The sequence below is a fragment of the Python bivittatus genome, unplaced genomic scaffold (assembly GCF_059951505.1).
Source record: "Python bivittatus isolate LINGU-HERP-01145 unplaced genomic scaffold, Pbiv_v1 ctg000480_np1212, whole genome shotgun sequence".
Taxonomy (NCBI): domain Eukaryota; kingdom Metazoa; phylum Chordata; class Lepidosauria; order Squamata; family Pythonidae; genus Python; species Python bivittatus.
The window spans coordinates 55,028,052-55,049,897 of NW_028277075.1; the positions used below are offsets into that span (position 1 = coordinate 55,028,052).

The 21,846-nt window shown below is 38.3% G+C and overlaps 1 protein-coding gene across 1 annotated transcript in view; it reads right to left on the reverse strand.

Moving 5' to 3' along the window:
* Nucleotides 1–20,902, reverse strand: part of SWAP70 (switching B cell complex subunit SWAP70) — a 47,300-nt gene extending 26,398 nt beyond the window's left edge. The window contains exons 1-2 of the mRNA XM_007428182.3: nt 20,412–20,902; nt 7,171–7,311 (exon numbers count right to left, since the gene is read on the reverse strand). Of these exons, the coding sequence (XP_007428244.1) occupies nt 7,171–7,311; nt 20,412–20,510 (240 nt within the window). The 5' untranslated portion in view covers nt 20,511–20,902. The remainder of the gene's footprint in view (nt 1–7,170; nt 7,312–20,411) is intronic.
* Nucleotides 20,903–21,846: the final 944 nt, after the last annotated feature.

Consider the following 21,846-nt stretch of genomic DNA (forward strand, 5'->3'; position numbering starts at 1 on the left):
AAAAGGTTTTTCAGTCAGGAACCAATTCATCCAGGCTGATTCATATACAGTAAGGAGCTACACAGCATATACTAGAAAGGGCATGGTAAAAGGCAAACCATAGTCTACCACATTGCTTCTGATGCAGATAAGGACATTAATATGGGAGGAAACGAGGCTGTAACTTCCCTCCCACTGTGTTCCTAAACTGGCTCGGACCACCAGGCATGTAATTTGCACTGAGAACAAGCGTACTCTGAAACCGATGAAAGCCTTCTTTTCCCCTATGCAAATTGCAGAGAATCTAGTCTTCACTGGGGCCAAAGGGCAAAAAGTTAATTTCTGTTTCATGCTCAATTACCAATCTAAATCACATCTCCCACCATCTTTGCATAGAAAACAGGAACTGACACATCTGCATGTTACATTTAAAGATGGTGTGGTGTTTAACTGTACATGCAGAACACACATGCCTATCCTGTCGGTAATTCAAAACTGTTTCTTTGAATCTCTGATTGAAAATTATCTTGGGTAGCAGGACTAGGGAAAATACCCTATATTTAGGAAGGAAAGAGCTCCTCCTGTAGAGGAGCTGTAAAAGTGGCACACAGAAAATCTTACCTGGCTCACTTTTTGGATGTGTGTTTGTGTGCCTTCAAGTCATTCTTGATTCCTGGCAACTGCTTGGACAAGTCCATGAATTTTTTTTTTGGCACTGCCTTCTTCTTATGGCTAAGAAAGAGTGACTTGCCCAAAGTCACCCAGCTGGCTTTGTACCTAAGGCAGGGCTAAAACTCACAGCCCCCCCCGCCCCCCATGTCTAGCCAGGTGATTTACATCATAACACCAAACTGGTTCTCATCTGGCTCCCTAGGAATCACTAATGCAAAGCTTTCCCAGTTCTGAGAAACAAAAATTTCTTAGGACCTTGCATATTTCTCACCACCTCCAATGACAAAAGATAAGAAACAGATGAAGCTGGCTGTTCAAGAACCCCTTCTTTGAAGGGCTACCAAGCACTAAGCTAATTCCTCTCCAGAAACTAACTGCTTTCCAGTTTGTGTAGCTTTATAGGAGAAATTGTTCCTACAAAGAGGCATCATCTGGCCTTTTGATAGGAAGTAACCCAGCCCTCAGTCTGATTCTTATCCTCAACCCCTTGGGTTAAATGGACCAATCTCTCAACTTAGTAAGAAGGCAGATTCCTAAAATCAACCAGTTTTGTGCATAGGAAAAAATCCACTCATTTTGCACAATATACATCAGATATTCAGAGGAGTGTGAAATGATACTACAGCTTTCTAATTTTTCATACCTGAAATAAGAACCCTGTGGTATTCATTACTGGCTTCCTAGTTGGTATATCATAAACTCAGCCAATCATTGAGTTTCAGTAAAATGATCAAATAACATTAAAAAAATAAAGCTCAGGAGCTTTTATTTATAATTAGAAGTACAGAACAAGGAAGTTCACCTTTCGGACTTTCCAGAGTTTAAACACATTGTCTTCACTGAGAAAAAATGTTTAGCTTTATTAAATATTAAGTGATTTATTTACATCTCAATCGTCTGTTTCCAGATTTTCCTACTCACATTTTTAAAGGGGCAGAAACAGGCTCTTTGAAGTGTTGGATTTTTTAAAAGTATCAAATTAATAATGATGGCAAACCATAATATCATGAGTAATCAAGACAGTTCTAGCATTTGCATCATGGTTGTCACAAAATTAAGTGACTGCACTCAACTTCGTTGCTTCACATGAAAGAAATATGTGCCTAAACGCTGCTTTAAGTATATGACTAAAGCAGCATACACGTTTTGTAAAGAAACAAACAAAAACACCACATCTACAATGACAGCATGAGATCCAAGGAAAATCCTGCCTTCCACACAATCAGCTAAGACAATGTTTCACTATCAAGAGGAAGAACGTTAAGGCACTCTTGCTCGGGTTCAAGAAACAACCTGTCTCATCTAAACTGCCTCAAAAGAAGTAGAGTCTGACATTCTATGGCAAACACAGTTAACTAATAGCCTAAAACTTCATACAAATAACTAGCATGTTTACTAAGGCCAATCCATCTAGACTGTGCAAGCCACTGGAAGCCATCCAATGACTTCTCAGCATAAAACTGGTTCTCTTAAATCTGTTATTTGGCTTTGTTGGAAAAAAGAATGTATATATTTAGTTTAGATTATTATATAATCTAGAAAGCCTTCAAACCAATACAGAGAAAGCCTTCAAACCAATACAGAGCTAGCCTCAGCTGCACTTCTCAAGTCATTTGGAAGGGCACAGTACAGCTGTGACTCTGGAGCTTTTTGATTTGTACCCATTTTGATCTGTATCCATTGTTTATTTCTGAGTTATGTTTCAACAGCTACCTATAATTAAAGCCCAGCAAGTGCTCCAAGTTTTGTGCTATATAGTTTTCAAATTCAATCAAATCTCTAAGTATTCTGTTTTGTTTCTTTAATTCCTTTAGGACAATACATCTGAAGTTACTGGAACCAGTCAGATAATTCTGATAATATCAAATAGACACACTCATAGGATTTTGTCTTATGACAATTAAATCTTGCAATCTGTACAATTTCTTATTCCTCCACCATTTGCTTTGCATTTTCATCTTCATGAAAATAAATGATTAATAACAAAGCAATGGGTGATAATTCTTTTTCTGTTTATCCCATACTTTTAACGTACTGCTTATTATTGATTTATTATTGATCTCTTATACACTGTATCAAGCTAAAAGTGTTTCTATAAACCATTTGGAAATCCTGCTGTTTCAACAGAGGTAACACAGCCATAAGGTGATGTGATCTAGTCTGGCTTGATAATATAATTTGAAGTTTGGCACTGTCAAACTGCCTCATTTTTTTTTTAAATCTTGTAAATCCTAAATTTAATTCTCATCTTTTGTCAAACCATATAAAGATAGTTATTTGTCTCTGCCAGTCATTAATACCCCATCTTCAATATTTACTGAAATCATCTGAAACAGAAAGTTAAGCCTTGACAGGATGTTCACTTTTACAACTGTAATTCTTCCTAACAAAGACAATTTTAGTTTCCTCCATCTTTAGGACATTTGCCATTATATTGTCCAAATAGTGAATAATTATTTTCAAATAGCTCTTTATTGGTTTTGGTCAAGTAAATTCTCAAATACTTAAACTTCTTAGCAATAACATTTAGCCTAATTATTTACTGCAGATACTGCTCTTCTTTTGCAGATAAGTTCAATGTCAACGTCTGAGTTGTTCTTGTTAATTCAATATTCTGTTATTGAACCATACAGTTGCATATATTCCATTATGAATTCTAAAAAGTCCTTTGGATCAGTAACTGTAAGTACAATATCATCAGCATATAATTTCAATTTGTGTCCTTGGTTTGTTAATTTAATGCCTGAAATTTTATTTTATTGTTGTATCTTCTCTGCAAATGGTTCTAATGCCATTAAAAATAAAGAAGGGACAGCCTTGTCTTGTTCTCTTCCTTACAGTTCTCTTCCTTACATTTTTGTGATAGGAGACCATTTGGTACGATCTTGGCTTCTTATTCTTTATAAAAACTCTGAATCTATGTAAAGTGGTTCAGGCCATGGTTCATCTTCTTCAAAGTCATAAACATGAAATACCATTGCAAGTTATCAGAAGCTTTGTCTGCATCACAAAAAATCATGTCACCTTCTTTTTTCCTGATTTATATTGTAGATAGAATTCAAGATATAGCTGATACTATCTTTCATAAATGTCTCTAAAGCAAATCTAGGCTGACCAGGATATAATATAATAATTCAGTTATAACGTCATTTATTCTCTCTGCAAGTATTGCTGTAAAAAACTTATACTCTATATTCAGCAAAGAAACAGCTCTTTATGACTCTAAACAAGTTGGGTCATTTCTCTCTTTGCAAATCATGATGAAGAAAGCCTGTGGCATTGTTAGATCTCACTCATTACCTGGGTTAATGATTTAACCAAACTTTCTTGAACGGTATTACAGTATATTGCAGAGATATCATTAGGTCGCAGAGATTCATTCAGTTTCAGCTTCTGTACCGCTGCTTTGGTTTCTTCTTGTTTTTCATTTATAAAGAGCTTCCTCTTGTTGATCATTAATTTTGTGAAGGATATTGAATTTAAATTACTATAGATTATACAGTAAACAGATATCCAGAGTAAAAGCTAATTGCTCCATCATCTCTTCTGTGGCTGACACATGTCTACTTCCATCACAACTAGAGGTGATAATGCCTTCCTCTCATTCATTTCAGAATTAATGGGTCAACATTTTGTTTGGCTTATTGCCTTTTTCAAAATATTTATGTTTAGCAAATCCAGCTTCTAATTTACCTCAAATCTAGTTAAGAATCACTTTCTTTTAAATCCAAGACTGAGTTATGTTTATGTTTTAATTCTAACTGCTTCAGTTCATTCACTAGTTTTTGCATGGCTTTCTGTCTATTTCATGTCAAAGAAAGAAACAATCTTCCCATAAATGATTTACTACTAAAGTCCCATACTGTACATCAGGAGTTGGCAACCTTCTCCCACACAGGGGCCAGAGGCCATGCCACCACTGCCACCATCTCCTCCTCCTCCTCCTCCTCTGCCTCAGAGCTTGCTGTCAACAGTGCCAGGTAAGGTTGCTATTGCTCTTCCCTGCTGGTGAACCAATCACCACAATGGCTACACAAGAAGGTAGTGGACACTCACATGGGCCATCAAACAGACAGCCGCTCACTCTCTCTCACACAGTGCAGGTGGATATATTTTATTGATATCTTCTTGCAGTAATAATAGTCCATTTAGCCTCCACCTCTTTGGTCTAGAGATTCCTCTGTTTAATTATGAGCTGCATAAGAGCTGGAAATTCCAAGACCCCAAGATTAGGTAATAATAAATTGGAAACCCAGCACATATCTATTCTCATTAGTGTTATGAATTGAACGGTAATAGGTATATTCTTCATCTACAGGATATTTGTGTTTCCATGCATGCCAAAGGGAAAGTAATGCCATAAAAATCTAAAACATTTTGAGGGAGTCTGCCACAGTTCCTTTTGGGTAAAACAGACTTGTCTAAGTTTGGAGAAAGAAACCCATTTATATCTCCAAGAATCAAAATATCTCCCACTGCAATTTCAAGGAGTGACTGAAAAAAATGTCATAACATTTATTATTTTAGTTTATTTAGAACATAAATTGAAGCAACTGTTATTTTCCTACGTTCAGTCTGAAATCATAATATTATAAGTCTCCCTTTTTCATCTTGAAATTGTCTTTGCAAATTTCATGATAGGTTTCTAACTTATATAATTACTCAATTTTTTTCTGTTTGCCTGAGACCATAAAATTCTGATCAAGATGTTTACATACCAACAAATTTGCATTGTCCTTTTTGATATGAATCTCTTAAAGACATAATATGTGCATTTTCCTTTTTTGGCTTCAAAATATTTTTTCATTTTAAATGGGCTATTCAACCTCTCAATCTTAATTGAAAATATTTTTATTTCATCCATGATGGCAACTATCAAACTAATTTATGAAGAAATAGCAGCTGTTTGACCCAGGTTTTGATCTTCTATCTTCTTGGTCTTTCTTCTCCCTATTCTGTCACTGCCAATTACTTGAGGACTCTATTGGCATCCTCAACTGAATATACAAAAGCTTTACCACCATCCATAGAGATGTACAGAGAGAATGTGATTGTCCGCCTGTATCTAATCTTTCTTATCTCAGTTATTGTGTTACTCAAGTTTAAAGGTTTAAAAACGTAAAGGTTACTTCAAGTTTCAACTTTTTCAATTCTAACACCATTTCTTTCATCTTGAAATATGTAAATTTAATAAGGATATTAAGTTGCAATTTTCTTTTTCACTCTGCCCATGAATTTATTCTGTAGATATCTTAGAATTCCAAAGATTCATCTGGATCTAAATCAAAATAAATTTTAAATTTTTTAAAATTTTTAAATCTTTCCAAACCTTCTTTCCCAAAATCTTCAGGTACACCTCTGAACTTTGTGTTGTTTTTACGCAATTCTACTTCGGTTGTTTGTAATCTGTCCTTCGGTTTCTTTATCCCTGACTTTTAATTTTCTGGTCTGAAGATAGTTCTTGATTAATTTCTTTATCATGCTGTTTTATTTTGATTGTTAATTTGTCATATTTGTCATTAAAATTAACCTCAAGAGAATCCAATTTTGCGTCTAGATCTTGTTTTTTGCTGAATTAATTCAGTTATATTATCTTCAATAGGATGCATTTCTTGTTGAAATTTACTCAAATCTCTCATTAAAAAAGTGTTTTAATTTGTGACAGAATAACAGAAACACCAATCATTGTCAACTGCTGGTCCTCTTCTGATTTGTCACCAGTTCCTTGCTCTGCATTCTCCTATTCATTTTGGCAAGTAAAAAGTAATGTTATGCCTTAATAAATTATCTTTATCAAGTTTCTGTACTGTACTGTTTGAACATTAACTCTATTCAATTTTTCCTTTTTTGTACTGCATTCAATTGAGATTTAGTGTGTTTATACTTTTTACTCCTAGATAACAGTTAAATAAATTATCATCCAAGAAACAAACAAGATGGGGAAAGCATGCAAAGCATGGCTTCTGCAATTATTTCCAACCACTTTACCAGCATTAGCAATAGGTAGATATCTATATTTTCTTCTGTGTAATTTGTTGTATGTATGGATATGTATTCTGTTTGTATATGACTGTGTGTGTAGGAGTTTCTGTTCTCCCATATTCTTCTTCTGTCTGGTTATTTATGTGTACATGTACACAGGGAACCACAGAGTAGACTGCAAAGGCCCTGCTCTGGGTGAAATGATCAGGAGGGAGGAGGGAGACAATTGGCAATATTCTGAGCCAACTCCTTCACCCATAAGGAAACACTGGGGGATTTTTTATTTGTTTGGAATTCTTTTCTTCCCAGCCCCTGGCTGGATCCTTCCCATTTCCAAATTTGATCTTTCTTTTGCTGGTATCTCCTGCTACACCAAATTTGGTCCCATTCTGTTCATTTTTTGGAGTTATCCTGGCGATTGACAGAGATCCAAGGCAAAGACCTTTATGTATTTCTTTCCAATATTTTGTTGGGTTGGAAAGAACAAAAACGTAAATGAAAACTCACCACATTTATTAGGAATGGAGACACACATACCTTTTCCAAGATAAATCTATTTAAATAAGGCATATATCCCTGATTAGAAACAGGCCCTTCATCATCATCCCTAAAATGCTCTTCTAAGGCCACTGGATCATGAGGAACATTCAACAATGTGCACAGGTTGTGAGAAAGGACCTAAAAAGAAAAACAAGATTATCAATAAGATGACTACATTGCTATTTTCCATACCTGTTCGTCTAGATTTCTGGGCAACAATACAAATATAGTTTGCCATTATCTTTCTCTGGATGTTTTTTGACTTTTTAATCTACCTAGCTTTTGTATTTTCAAAAGGTCTCCCATAAAATATTAATCAAGCCCAACCTGTTCAGCTCTGAGGTCAGACAAGGTTGGCCAATTTGAAATAAATATTAACTTTAGGCTGTCTTTATTTTTTTCTTCCAAATAGATGGATAAACCAATCAATCAGTGCTGTACACATTACGTAAAATGAAGAATATAATTTCCAGTGCTATTAAATACTGAGGGAGGGGAACACCTGCAATATTACTTTTGAGAAAATACAGACAGCATTGGAATTAATGAGATACATGAATGACAGAAAGGAAGGCCATATGGCTATACTTGCATTGTAAAATTTGGGAGTTCATGCAGATATAATTATTACACCAAAAAAACTATGTTGGCTTGAAAATGGGCACGTAAACCTATTTCAACTCTACATTTTATGTAAGTAAATAAATTACATTAAAAGTTACTCAACAAATACAGCTTTAAAGTTAAATGTTAATAGTTCTTTAATTTTTAGTTTAACTTTTAACTTAAGTATTTTATTTAGGCATTCTTAGCCCTGCATTGAATGAAAAGCTTTATATTTACTCTTTTCACGTATAAAGCACAGATATACATTCAGTATATAAAGAGATATACAGGTAGTCCTCATTTAGCAACTGCCTCATTTTGTGACTGTTCAGAGTTACGATGGTGATGAAAAAGTAACTTTATGACAAATCCTCATATTTATGACCTTTGCAGATCTGCAAAACAAAGGAAAGCTGAAGTAAGCACAGTTGAGGTTTCAGTTAGCAACCTTAGCGTTGCTTAATGGCCAAGTTGCTAGTCCCAATTGTGGTCACTGAACCAGGACTGCCTGTACAGTATATCTATGGTATTAAAATTTTAGAGGAGGGGTGATTAGGAAAAAAAGGTCTAAAAAGACTCCTTAGGAGCATAATAATGAAAAAAAAAGTTGAGAAACACTGTTCCATTGGGTTGGAAAAGATAAAAAAGAGAAAGAAAAATACCTTGATCTTTTCTTTCTCCTGAAACATTTGGGGGGGTTGAATTGCACTTCCAGTTTAAAAGCTTTAGAAACAGTCACCTCAATTTGCTCTCTGAGGATTGGACTTGGCCGATTATTATTTACATGGCTTTACAAAACAAAGCAAAACCAAACCACAATAATTAGAAATCAATTGACTTCTGGCGAGGGCATGGCAACTGATGATGTCCCGGAAGAAGCAGGGACATTATGGCCAAAACCGGTGGCCAGATGCAGGATCCAGGCCAGTGAAATCTCTCCAGAGAGAGGAGAGATTGTGAGATCACCCATACATACTCCAAACAGCTGCTCCTCATGAGTAAAAGGCAGGAACTGTCAGGTTCAGCCCAAAGAACTCCACAAGACAGTACAGGTCTAGTTCGGTAGCTTTTATTAGCTTTCAACCACAAGACAGAATCTCGCCAGACTGAATCTAAACTTCCCAAGCCAGCAAGCAAACACCGCAAATTCCTTAGGGTGGTGCTAGTCTCATCCTCTTAACCTTCCCACGCTCCTGCTGGGGGCTAAGGAAATGCTTATCTCCCTGAGCGCGGCCTTCACCAAACCATTCCGTCACAGGAACCAAGGTTTTTGCAGTCTGCTTGTGAGTCGGGTGGCTGAGAGTCAAGGGATTCCATCTAAGCTCACAGTCGTAATGCAACCTATATAGACAAGGTTCAGCTGATCCTCATTTCTTAATCACTTTTGAAACTGATTTTTTTACTGCCTTTTAAATATTGAGACCCTTTGGAACAGCAAATTTTATGGCATTTATTGGGTGAGTTTCCTTCACTCCTTAATGAAAGAAGTTTTAAATATGAATTTAAGGACTTAGAATTTTTTTTTTCTGGATTAAACAGCAAAAGGGTGTTTACAGTGTTAATTTTGAAAAGTTATAAATGGACTAAGGGTCCAGATGGATTTGAAATAAAATTTTGAAATTAACTATAAGAATCCTTCCCATGGGAAATGGCTGCTGTTATGAAATCTAAAAAGAAAAAAAAACATGATAGGATGGGACTTTGAAGTTTGGACACTACAGGGAACCAGAAGGAGTTAAAGATTACAATTAAAGGAGAACACCTAAAACAGAATGGAGCAAAATACTTTAACACTGGAGATATTGAAAGGTATTTGTGAACAATGGACTCAAAAGTTAATTTTCAGAATGTCTGCCATTTATAGATAGACAGTGTGCAAATGATGTTATGGAAGAGGAACAAGTTCTACTGGACAAGACTGAAATTGATTTAAATGTAGATTTAAAAATGACAGGCTACAAGAATGATATGGAAAAAGATGAAATATCGGATATACAAATGGAACCCGCTGATTTTTTAATAACTGATAGGGATGAACTGGCTAAAACTGGATATACAAATGGTACCAGCTGATGTATTAATAATTGAAAAAGGCTTACAAATAATAAACCAGAAGAGTGACTTGGACACTTTTTCCTATACTGGATTTACAAAAGAGACCTGTTAAGTTCTGAAGGATTTTATGAGAAGAGATAAAAAATGAAAAAAAATCAAATTCCAGGACAGTGTTTGAAGGGATTAAATATCAAAATTGTTAAAAGTAAAGGGAAGGAATATAAAGTTGGTTTATTTGATCACAGTTAAAATAGCTATATTGCTATATCTAGTAAACGTTAATGGATTTTTGCTGACTAGGACTGAATGATGAAGTTTGTTGATAGATAAGAGAGCGGATATGGGAAGAAGAGTTCATCTGTTGTAAGTTTATCTGATTAACATTAAAATAGTTATGGTGGTATTTCTGGTAACTTTTAATGGAATCTTACTGACTGCTGAATGATGAGGTTTTAAAGATTTATTTTTAGACAAGAAATGAGATATAAAAGTAAAAGGAAGGAATATAAAGTGGATTTATTTGATTGGTTTAAAATAGATACGTTGTTATTTCTGGTAACCCTTAATGGATTTTTGCTGATCAGGAATGAATGATGAGGTTTTAAATTTGTTTATTGATAAGAGATGCTATATGGGATGAACTGATTGTTTTATTTTATGAGAGGGTGATAAGTTGTTAAAAATGTTTATACTTGTTGTGACAAATGGGGAAGTTACTTTCTTATATATTTCTTTTCTTTTTTATATCTATTTTTCTTTTTTTCTTTCTTTTTCTATTCTTTTTTTCTGCACTTTTTATTTTTTCTGTTCTTTTATTTTTTGTAGTTTGTATTTGTTTTTTAATCTGTAATCTATATACGACTAAAACTCTCACTGTGTTTAGCTGTTTGTCTATTTGTACCCTCAAGTTAGCCCAAGGTGCATTATACTACAACAATTTTTGAATCAAAGTACAGCCTAAAATGCAATGTTCATTCTGGTCATATCAGACTGCACTACCTTTCTCTCAAACCATGACCCAACAAGTCATAGGGTTGTCTAGTACCTAATAAAATTATTATAAAAAAAATAATTAGAAATCAATCCAATAAAAGTAGCTCAGAACACAGTGAACAAATATTAGCACTATAACAACGAACACAACACAATGGTCTCGGTTCTGTCCCTACATTTAAAACAATGCTCTGGCATAAGACCAAGTGTATATCCATCCATCATAACACAGGTGTTACAAGTGGGGTGGAACAACCAGGCCCTACATTAACCCACTAATGAAATAACTCTCTTTTAAAGTAGATGCTATTTCCACAGAGACTAAAGGAAGAAGGGATAAGATTCATGTGGCCAAATCCCTAAAGTCCTGAAACTTACAACCTGTGATCCTGAAGTAAGAAACTAAAAGAAGACCCTTTTCAGAAGAATGTAAAAAACAAACAGGATTATAGAGAGAAATAAGGGCAGATGGCATTTCTGATTGAGGATCCTAAACACAACCCCCAGCAGTTTAAACTGACTTGAATAATGACCCCCTGAAGAATCCTGTGCTGTACTGAGACATGAGAATAACATGGAAGGTCCAGAACAGCCCAATGAATGTTTTGGACTAGGTTCAAAGGACAAAGAAAGGAATTAGGAACATCAGCCAGGTGACTATTAAAAAATCTTGGCATGAGACATCAAGGCACACACCAATAACACTATACTTTCCTCTATCAGAAACCCTCAGATCCTACAAATATTCTCTCTAATGCTCACCTAACACTGCTATCCTGAACTGACTCCCTTCTTCACTAGCTACCTTTAAGTTACAAAGCATATCACAGTATCATTCATGAATGCTCTGCATCATTTATAGTTTGGTTAGAACAATGTCAATGATGTAGAATGCTAGTATTCTATGTGCTTATCCAATTCTTTTATGAGACAAGACAAAACCTTTTATGAGACAATACAGATACAGAAGTCATTAAGACTGCCTTTGAAGATGGTCTAGGAGTTTCAGCTAATTCAGAATTCAAATATCTGGTTATTATCAAAGCATATAACACTGTTTCTCTACCAGGTTCCCAGCCAATATTGTGCTTATCAGCCTAAAATGTTTTTGGTCCAGATAACATGAAAGCCTGCCTGAATCTATATGAATCTGCCCTGGGCTCTAACATAGGGCCTCTAACTTGCTGTCAAGTAAGAGTTATCACACTGACTAGCAAAAGAGGTATGATATTTTTATGGTAGCCTTTCTGTTATGACTACATGGAAGCTCACCTGCTCCAAGATCAGAATCGTACAAGCCACGGTATTCCCTGTGACACTCTATGGGAGGGGAAGTTGGACTTTGAAGGAGCAAGATAGGAAGGTCTTAAAGAGCTGGATGATTTTTTACATGAATTGATGCTCATTTTTATTTTACAGATTGAGCTTTTACAGATAATCTTAAGAGCTACTGAAGACCAAGGGACCAGAGTGACCCCAAAACATCCTGGCAATGCAAGCAGCAGAAACCAAAAGTAAGAATGCTACAAAAGAACAGAGTAGCAGAAGAGCAATTATCCCTTTAATCATTTGTGTAACGTGCAGTTAGGTACTATTAAAAAATATATATTTTAATTACAAAAGTACACAGAGTGATAACTTCTGATATCTTGCCTAAGCCGTCCTCTATTATCTATGTCTGGAGCAAAGATATTCAACCTTTGTGGATTTACACTTAATTTATGCTGATTGGCAAAAATAAAAAAGCAATTTAATGGGATATTTTAAAGCTTCAATCTCTCTCAAATAGGAAGAAATTTTTCAACAGTAACCATCATTCTTCACATTGTTAATAAGTAACTTTATTTTAGCATAAAAAACCATATTTTGCAATCCATCTTCATATCAGAACTACCATTAAATCTATGTGGTTTAGATATTAATGCCTGAAACTAAGATGTTCTTGGCTGCAAATTGCAGACTATTTTTAAAAGGAGAAGCTGTAAATGACACTCTGCAGTGAATTATCAAGTAAACCAAAACACCTCCACTCCCCCCACATGCTCCCAATGCTGAAGGAGTGTATCTGTTAGAGTAGTCAACTAAAAATTCCAGTAAATAATCTGGAGGACCCCACAAAGCACCCATCCCCAACTTGGAACCTTACAGATATGGTGGCCCTCAACTCCCAGCATTATCCCCACCATGCCTGAGTTCTTCTCACCAAACAAGGCACCTTCACAGAGTTCACACCGGATACGTAAGTGGAGTAAATCCATTTGCAAAAACTAATAAGTTAAAAAACATGAATCACATTCACATTCCAGCACTGGGAAAGATTTTTCTAAGCCAATCTTACTTAGAGCTGTCCTCCTTGTGGAAATGGGTGTGTTTTTCAGAAATCATGATGTATAGTTCAGTGACAGAATCTTGTAATTTATGATTTATAGATGTTTCATTCATTCCGAGTAATGTAAGAATATCCTGAACAATATTTTCTTAACAGCGGTTAATACAGCTGTGTCCCAAACATTACTAAGTTTCCCCTACTTTTTCACTGTAGCACTTCCTCCTCTATGTCTACAATGCCTTGCTTCACTGGCTATAATATTTACACCATTTCCTCTTTGAACAAACTAGAAGTTTTAACCTTAAGAACTGCCTTAAAACTTCTGCCTATCCTACAGCTGCCTATCCTACAGCTCTTTTGCAGTTAAAATATTTACTATGTTGTAGACTAAAGATGGACAATACACAGCTTTTGGGGAGAGGAGGTCCTTCCAAGATCTTTCCACCAGAATTCAGGAACAAAGTGAATTACTATGGTACAGTTTCCTGCCTTTTTTTTTTAAAGCAGTAAAATACATGAATTAATTCTCAGATAAAACCCCTGGAAAAAATGTGGGCCCAAGCCAAAAAAACACAGCCAACGTCTTTATAGTATCACCTTGGTAGGAGCCTGCAGTGTAAGAAGGAGAAGAAAGACAATTTTTGAAGAGTCCATCTCTCAACATTAAGATGATTTGGAACAAATGCAAGCTCTGCTGAATTGGTAATGTACATTGCAGAATGGGTAGGCTAATTTACATTAGGGCTGTAACAGGGGACAAAATCTTTGCTCCCTTCTCCTCACAAGTCTGGTCACTATTAAGTTTCCCGTACTGTAATACTTTGTGGGCTAAAAAAATGCAAGACACAACAAATTTGATTTGTAATGTCTCAGCATGTCTAAATCTTTTCTAGCATTATCTTCCACTTCCCTCAAGCCAGAAAGCAGTCCATCAGGTTTTGAACCTGCCACATGCAAAGCAAAAATTTTTACAAAGTTTTAAACGAAAAAGCTGTATATATTTAGATTCAAGATATACATGCTATAATAATATCCAGAAGATTTTTTGGTATACTGTAGTCTAAAATTTCAAAAACAGTAAAGGAGCAAAGCTTAAAACAATCTGAAATTTTATTAAACAGAAAAACTAAATAAACTTCATGATGCAACTACCTTAGGATACAGTACTGCAAAAGCAGGCATGCTAGAATCTTAAGTAAAAAAAACTCATAACCCTTTGATTACTCAAACTACAGAGGCTGCTATAAACTGCCAGCTGCACCCCTGCCCTAGGAACTGTCAATGTAAATAAAGTAAGTTAATAAACATCCACAGCAGCTTCACACAGAAAACTGATATACCACCCACTATGCTGGAGATTATTCAATGTAATGCAGGAAAAAAACCAAAAACAAATGCTTGGTTCTTCCTATTCCTTATTCTTCTCCACAATGTCCAAACTAGAGCAATATTTCTTTCCTTGTAGTAAGCAGTGCACGTATATGAAGATACGATACCTTCTGGGGCACCACTGTGGTGAGTCGAGAGAGAAAGGTGTAAGTGTTGTATTTTGGACACGACAGAGAAGCACAGGAAACAAGGAAGAATAGGAAGCATAGGAAGCAAGGTTAGCTTGCATTTAATCTTGGCCATCTACTTCATGATATCAAATCTACTCTCAAATTCCAAGGCAACAATCTCATATTTAATCTATCTTTTGGATTAGGATTACCACCCACAATCTCAATTCAAGTAAAAAGTTAGAAGAACACTTGAAAAACAGTGTAAGTGTCCCACAAAAGTTTATAAAAATTCCAGAGATGACAACTTGCAGAACACTTATAAATACAGAAAGGAATTCTGAGAGGACTACATTCATTCCTGCCTAACTCTCTTATACTGCTGTGAATTATTAACAGAATTCACAGTTGCCAGCACAGACTACAGCCAAACTAGTGATGTTACAATGATCTACTATCCAAGGCATTCCACAGGTGTAGAAGCCTATTCAAAATATTTTGTGTTGGCTTAACCAGAGGAAATGAGGGCCAAGAGAGCCTGCTGGAATATGCCCAGATCTGCAGACCAAAGATCTACAAGCTGTGCGAGAGTGCTGTGGTGAACACTCCTCAGAGTATGTAGAAAGAATGGAGGCCTTGCTATTTGTACTCCAGTGTAGAATATCTCCCTTTGGCAGGCTCCACACGGAGCTGAAACAAAAGCCAGTTCTTTCATTTGGGTGCCTGAATGTTGTAGATCAATGGAGAAGAAAGAGCAACGTCCAACTGAACGTGGGACATGCTACATTGTCATGCTTTGCAGTATTACAATGGGGCAAAAAAGTATTTAGTCAGCCACCAATTGTGCAAGTTCTCCCACTTAAAAAGATGAGAGAGGCCTGTAATTTTCATCATAGGTATACCTCAACTATGAGAGACAAAATGGGGGGAAAAAACCAGAAAATCACATTGTCTGATTTTTAAAGAATTTATTTGCAAATCATGGTGGAAAATAAGTATTTGGTCACCTACAAACAAGCAAGATGTCTGGCTCTCACAGACCTGTAACTACTTCTTTAAGAGGCTCCTCTGTCCTCCACTCGTTACCTGTAGTAATGGCACCTGTTTGACCTTATCAGTATAAAAGACACCTGTCCACAACCTCAAACAGTCACACTCCAAACTCCACTATGGCCAAGACCAAAGAGCTGTTGAAGGACACCAGAAACAAAATTGTAGACCTGCACCAGGCTGGGAAGACTGAATCTGCAATAGGCAAGCAGCTTGGCGTGAAGAAATCAACTGTGGGAGCAATAATTAGAAAATGGAAGACATACAAGACCACTGATAATCTCCCTTGATCTGGGGCTCCATGCAAGATCTCACCTCGTGGGGTCAAAATGATCACAAGAATGGTGAGCAAAAATCCCAGAACCACACGGGGGGACCTAGTGAATGACCTGCAGAGAGCTGGGACCAAAGTAACCAAGGCTACCATTGGTAACACACTATGCCGCCAGGGACTCAAATCCTGCAGTGCCAGATGTGTCCCCCTGCTTAAGCCAGTACATGTCCGGGCCCGTCTGAAGTTTGCTAGAGAGCATTTGGATGATCCAGAAGAGGATTGGGAGAATGTCATATGGTCAGATGAAACCAAAGTAGAACGTTTTGGTCTAAACTCAACTCGTCGTGTTTGGAGGAGAGAGAATGCTGACTTGCATCCAAAGAACACCATACCTACTGTGAAGCATGGGGGTGGAAACATCATGCTTTGGGGCTGTTTTTCTGCAAAGGGACCAGGACGACTGATCCATGTAAAGGAAAGGATGAATGGGGCCATGTATCGTGAGATTTTGAGTGAACACCTCCTTCCATCAGCAAGGGCATTGAAGATGAAATGTGGCTGGGTCTTTCAGCATGACAACGATCCCAAACACACTGCCCGGGCAACGAAGGAGTGGCTTCGTAAGAAGCATTTCAAGGTCCTGGAGTGGCCTAGCCAGTCTCCAGATCTCAACCCCATGGAAAACCTTTGGAGGGAGTTGAAAGTCCGTGTTGCCCAGCGACAGCCCCAAAACATCACTGCTCTAGAGGAGATCTGCATGGAGGAATGCATGGGCCAAAATACCAGCAACAGTGTGTGAAAACCTTGTGAAGACTTACAGAAAACGTTTGACCTCTGTCATTGCCAACAAAGGATATATAACAAAGTATTGAGATGAATGTATTGTCGAAGGCTTTCACGGCCGGCATACGATGACTGGTGTGGGTCTTCCGGGCTGTGTGGCCGTGTTCTGGAAGTTTTGTTTCCTAATGTTTCTCCAGCACCTGTGACCGGCATCTTCAGAGTGCAGGGGCACAGACAGGAGCAGTTCTCTCTGTGCCCAGGGTGATGTGACCCTTTTGTGGGTATTTATAGATTTATTTATAGTCACATCACCCTGGGCACAGAGAGAACTGCTCCTGTCTGTGCCCCTGCACTCTGAAGATGCCAGTCACAGGTGCTGGCGAAACATTAGGAAACAAAACTTCCAGAACACGGCCACACAGCCCGGAAGACCCACACCAGTCATTATTGAGATGAACTTTTGATATTGACCAAATACTTATTTTCCACCATGATTTGCAAATAAATTCTTTAAAAATCAGTCAATGTGATTTTCTGGATTTTTTTCCCCATTTTGTCTCTCATAGTTGAGGTATACCTATGATGAAAATTACAGGCCTCTCTCATCTTTTTAAGTGGGAGAACCTGCACAATTGGTGGCTGACTAAATACTTTTTTGTCCCACTGTAAGTTAAATATGAAATCCAATCATGGAATAATTCTTATAATAAAAATGTCTTTATTAGCTACATTCCAGTTGTGCCCGGCAGTCCAGTCATGGCCTGAGATAGCTAAGATTCTATGCTCTTCATTTACACAACACAAAAACACCTACAGCATGGAACAATTATAATTCATCAATATTTGAACACATGCTACAGCAAATGCGGCAGAGTCTTCTAGGCCAAATTTAATTTTTAGCTCAATAATTGTTTGTGCCTGATATCATTGTGCTTAATCACTTAAGAATTTTTAAACAGGGGAGCTCCACATCCCAAACTAATGATAGAATTACGCCTTGTTTCAAAACATACTGTCAAACAAATTTTTGGGATCCCATTCTGACTACTAAAGGAGGGATCACACCTCAGTGGTAGAACTTTTTAGAAGATCCGGGTTCCACCCTGACAATTAAAAGGATCTAATAACAGATGATGGGAAAGATTGTTGCCCAAAACCTTTTTAGGATAAAGTGGTTTTATGGTTTTTTGGGGGGGAACTCATGTAATCAGGGCAAGGACAAAACTAGGTATGGTAAAACAGAAAATGGACGCCTCAAGAATGGAATATATTTTTAAAAGCCATATACATGTGTTTCCTCCCCCTTCCACCTTCTCCCACCTTAAAACCACTGAGTTTAATTTATCCTACTATAAACCAGTGGCAACTAAGGAAGGGACGTGTGTGTAGAAAAAGAACAGGGAAAGCTCACGCTCCCTCTAGATTCTTTGCTTTTTACCCAAGGACTAGAAGAAGATATTGTTTATATATAAGGCAGTTTTATATCTTCCCAAACTGTTCCAGAAATTCAAGCTAAATTCTATTAACTAGAATAAATTAGAGACAACTCTAGAATAAGAACCATTATTCACTTTCAGTAGTCTAAACAGATCTACCATGTCTGGGTTAAGAAGCTAAACTGGGTCAGGCCTGGTTAGTACTTGGATTGAGACAACCAGGGAATACCAGACCTATACAGGCTGTACTGGGAAGTTGTAAAACGTCACGGAAGAAGGCAATGGCAAAATCACTTCAGCACCGTTGCCATGAAAACTGCATATTATTTCCATGTCACTGTGGTTTTGTCACCAAGGGGCTAAACTCAACTCAAGGCCATCTTTATCTTATTTGATTCACTTTCATGTATCTACACCCACAACAAACAGTATTAGAGAATATTCTTAGAGATGGCCGAAATATTTTGATATCCGAGGTAGACAAAGAACATATTACAAAGCTGCAAAATTTAGAAAACAGTGGAAATTGCTTTACTCCCAATCAAGGCATTAATCTGGCTAAGGCAGTCTTGTCTATCTGACTGGCAGTAGCTCTTCATGACAAGGGAATTCTCAATTTTTATTTGAAACTATCCAGGACTGAACCTCGTTTTTTCAATGAAAATTGGGCATTCTACCACAGATTCTGTCTCTTGCACAGATCCAATGAAATCAATGATTAACAGTTTGTTGCCCTTTAAAAGTATGTCACATTTAGCCATCTTAAGATAAATCAGCTCTCTCTGCCTAATGGTATAACACTGTCTCTGAATCAAATATGTTGAGAATATGAGTACATGTGTGTAACCTCCAATCTGCACTGAAACACCTGCATAATGCATACATTTGGCATGTAAGCTGTTTGGGATATAACTCCTGCACATTTAGCTATTTCAGCATTTACAAAACACTAGCATGCCTATATCTGAATGGACAATGAACTCATCCTAAATTACAAAATGGACACACAGCAAAATTAGTTATCCAACATCATCACATTTACATTAAACGCACCATAGCTGATAGTCAAGTGCCCCTAAGAGTCACGCTGCACAGAAAATACACGTGAATGCCATTTTTTTTTTAATCTGCGCTCAGTCGTTACCGACTCTGCAGTGACTGCTTGGACGAGTCCTTGCAGTTTTCATATTAGCTTCTTATTTTATAATTGCTTTAAACTGGTCAAAACAAAATAGCACCTGAGTTACCACATAATATCCTCATTCGGGTATCAAGGGGGAAAAAAAACTTCTCTTTTTATCTAGGGTTCTTGATAAAAATGGGCTAGTAATTAGAAACCTGCATGCTGGGTCCTGTGCTAGTGGATTCTTTCACTTGGATCCATAAAAAATTAAACCTCATCTAGAGAAAAAAATGCGTTCAATCTCCAACCAACAGAAACCAAACGGTGGGCCTGGTGAAGGGGGGAGACTGTTACTATAGGTCCCTCAGAGGCTCACCTTTGATTTCTGGACTCTCCCAAACTGAACCCAAGGTTGCTGTGATCAAGAGTTACCAACTCCAAATCCTGCCTGAGTTCAAATATCACACTAAGTAATTACGTGGTTTATTTGATTTTGGCTTCAAATATTGTCTGAACCCAGCCTCTGGAACCTAAAAACATGCTTTGTGCTCAGCATGTCGCGTGAACCCACACAATCGCAGCTCACTTCATAAACACTGATACAGCAACCAATGGCTCATGTGAACAAAGCTCTTAAGTAAGGTCCTGCAAGAAGTACACGTAAAAGGAAGCCTTTCTGCAAATGAAGTCATCTCACCTGGGAGGAACCAGACCTGCCTCTGCCCCCGCCATCTCCCAACCCAAGGGACCTCCATCTGTTTTAGCTCTGAGCCCAAAAGACAAAATGCTCCCGGAACCGCCTTCCTACGCCCCTGTGAAAAACCAAGGAAAAGCCTTTCCAGGCGGAGAAGAAGCGGGGTGTGATAACCCGGCTTAGCAGCGGAGCCGGTGCCACCCACCCTTTACTCCGCGCCCCGCTCCCTGCCGCTCTCCCCCAGCCTGGAAGAGCGCCGCGTCCGCCAAAAAGGGGAAGTGCCCAGCGAAGGCGCCGCCGAGGGCAGCAGAAGGGCTTCCCCGCGAGGCCCCCAGAAGCTGCCCCAGCCGCCCCATCCCCTCGTCTTGTCCGGGGCGCGCTCTCTCCTCGACTTGCCTTCAGCTGCGACTTGGAGACTTTGCCGCTCTTGTCCAAGTCGAGGGCGGTGAAAGCGTGCCAGATGGGCTTCAGGAGCTCTTCCTTCAGGCTCCCCATGGCCCGCCAGTGGTAGCTCCGCCGCGGCACTCCTTCGCTGCCTCCCGGCGGCTCGTTCGAAGCGCTCCTCCCCGAGGGAGCTGCTGTGCCGCCGCAGCCGCGACCTGCGCGCTCCCGGCTGCCTCCGGCTGCCTCCAGCAGACGGACGAAAGCAGATGGCGATGGCGATGGCGACGGCGACGGCGACGGCGCCGCGCTCGGAAGAGAGCGGCCTGCGCACCGCGAGGTTTACGAAAGCGGCGTGCAGCTCTGCTTCCGTCTCAGCCCAGACCCCGGGCCGGAGCGCTTGCTTTGGAGAGAGGACCAACGGGAGGGAAGCAGGCGCCCTCCTCCCCGACCAGGCTCTGACTTCATCTGTGACGATGGGCGGGGCTAAATGGCAGAGCCTTTCCAAAGAAAAAATGCAGAGAAATTGAGGGCAGATCTTCCTCAAATTCGAGAGAACTCGGGCTACTTTATATATAGCGCTGCCCTTCCTCGCAGCCTGACTCGGCCTCGTGTTTACTTCCTTTGGGGCATCTAATTGCAGCCTTTGTGGGACGCGGCGCTGATCTCAAAAAAGCTTTCCTTCGTCTTCCTTTTACTTTACTGGCAAAGAAACAACGAACAGGGACGTGGGTTTGGGAAATGAATGGAAAGGTTTTGAAATTGGAAAAGAAAGATACCATATGTTTTTCTCTCCCCTGTGTAAATTGGAAGGAACAGGGTGGGTTTATAATAAAGGACTTCATTTGCTTTTTGGAGAACATCTGTCTACCTACCATGATCACACAGTTGTACTTTGCTATGCAAGGATCCTGCAGAAAAGTTTTTTAACCTATCTTAGTTAAACATTTTCTAACAGGACTTAAAGTCCTTTAATTGGTTTGATTTAAATTTAGAACATTTGGTATTAATTCATGTTTGGTAACAGATAAGAAGACAGTTTTTCAGTTGGTTCTGAAATTGTTACAAAACTTGAACACAAGGCTGTGTCTAAAACAGAAAACAGGTTTGGTTTTGAATCTGGAACAAGCCACTGCATTCCAGAAGCTCTGTCAAACTGTTTAGGATATGCAACAATTTTGTTCTGTAAGTGGTCCCAAACATCCAAAATGCTTACATTTTGATTCAGCCATGAACTACCCCAAACTAGCTGTTCTGTGCATGAAATGGTACGTGCATAGAATGTTTTGCGCATCCTCAATCATAAACTGACTATCTTGATGCCAAAATTGCACATTACAAAGCTGCATACATGCACTATGCCTCAAACCATTATGATACGGAAATAAAAAACAACTTTGTTTTATGCTCAGGCAAAAACGAGGAAACCACATCTCTAGATAGCCTAAAG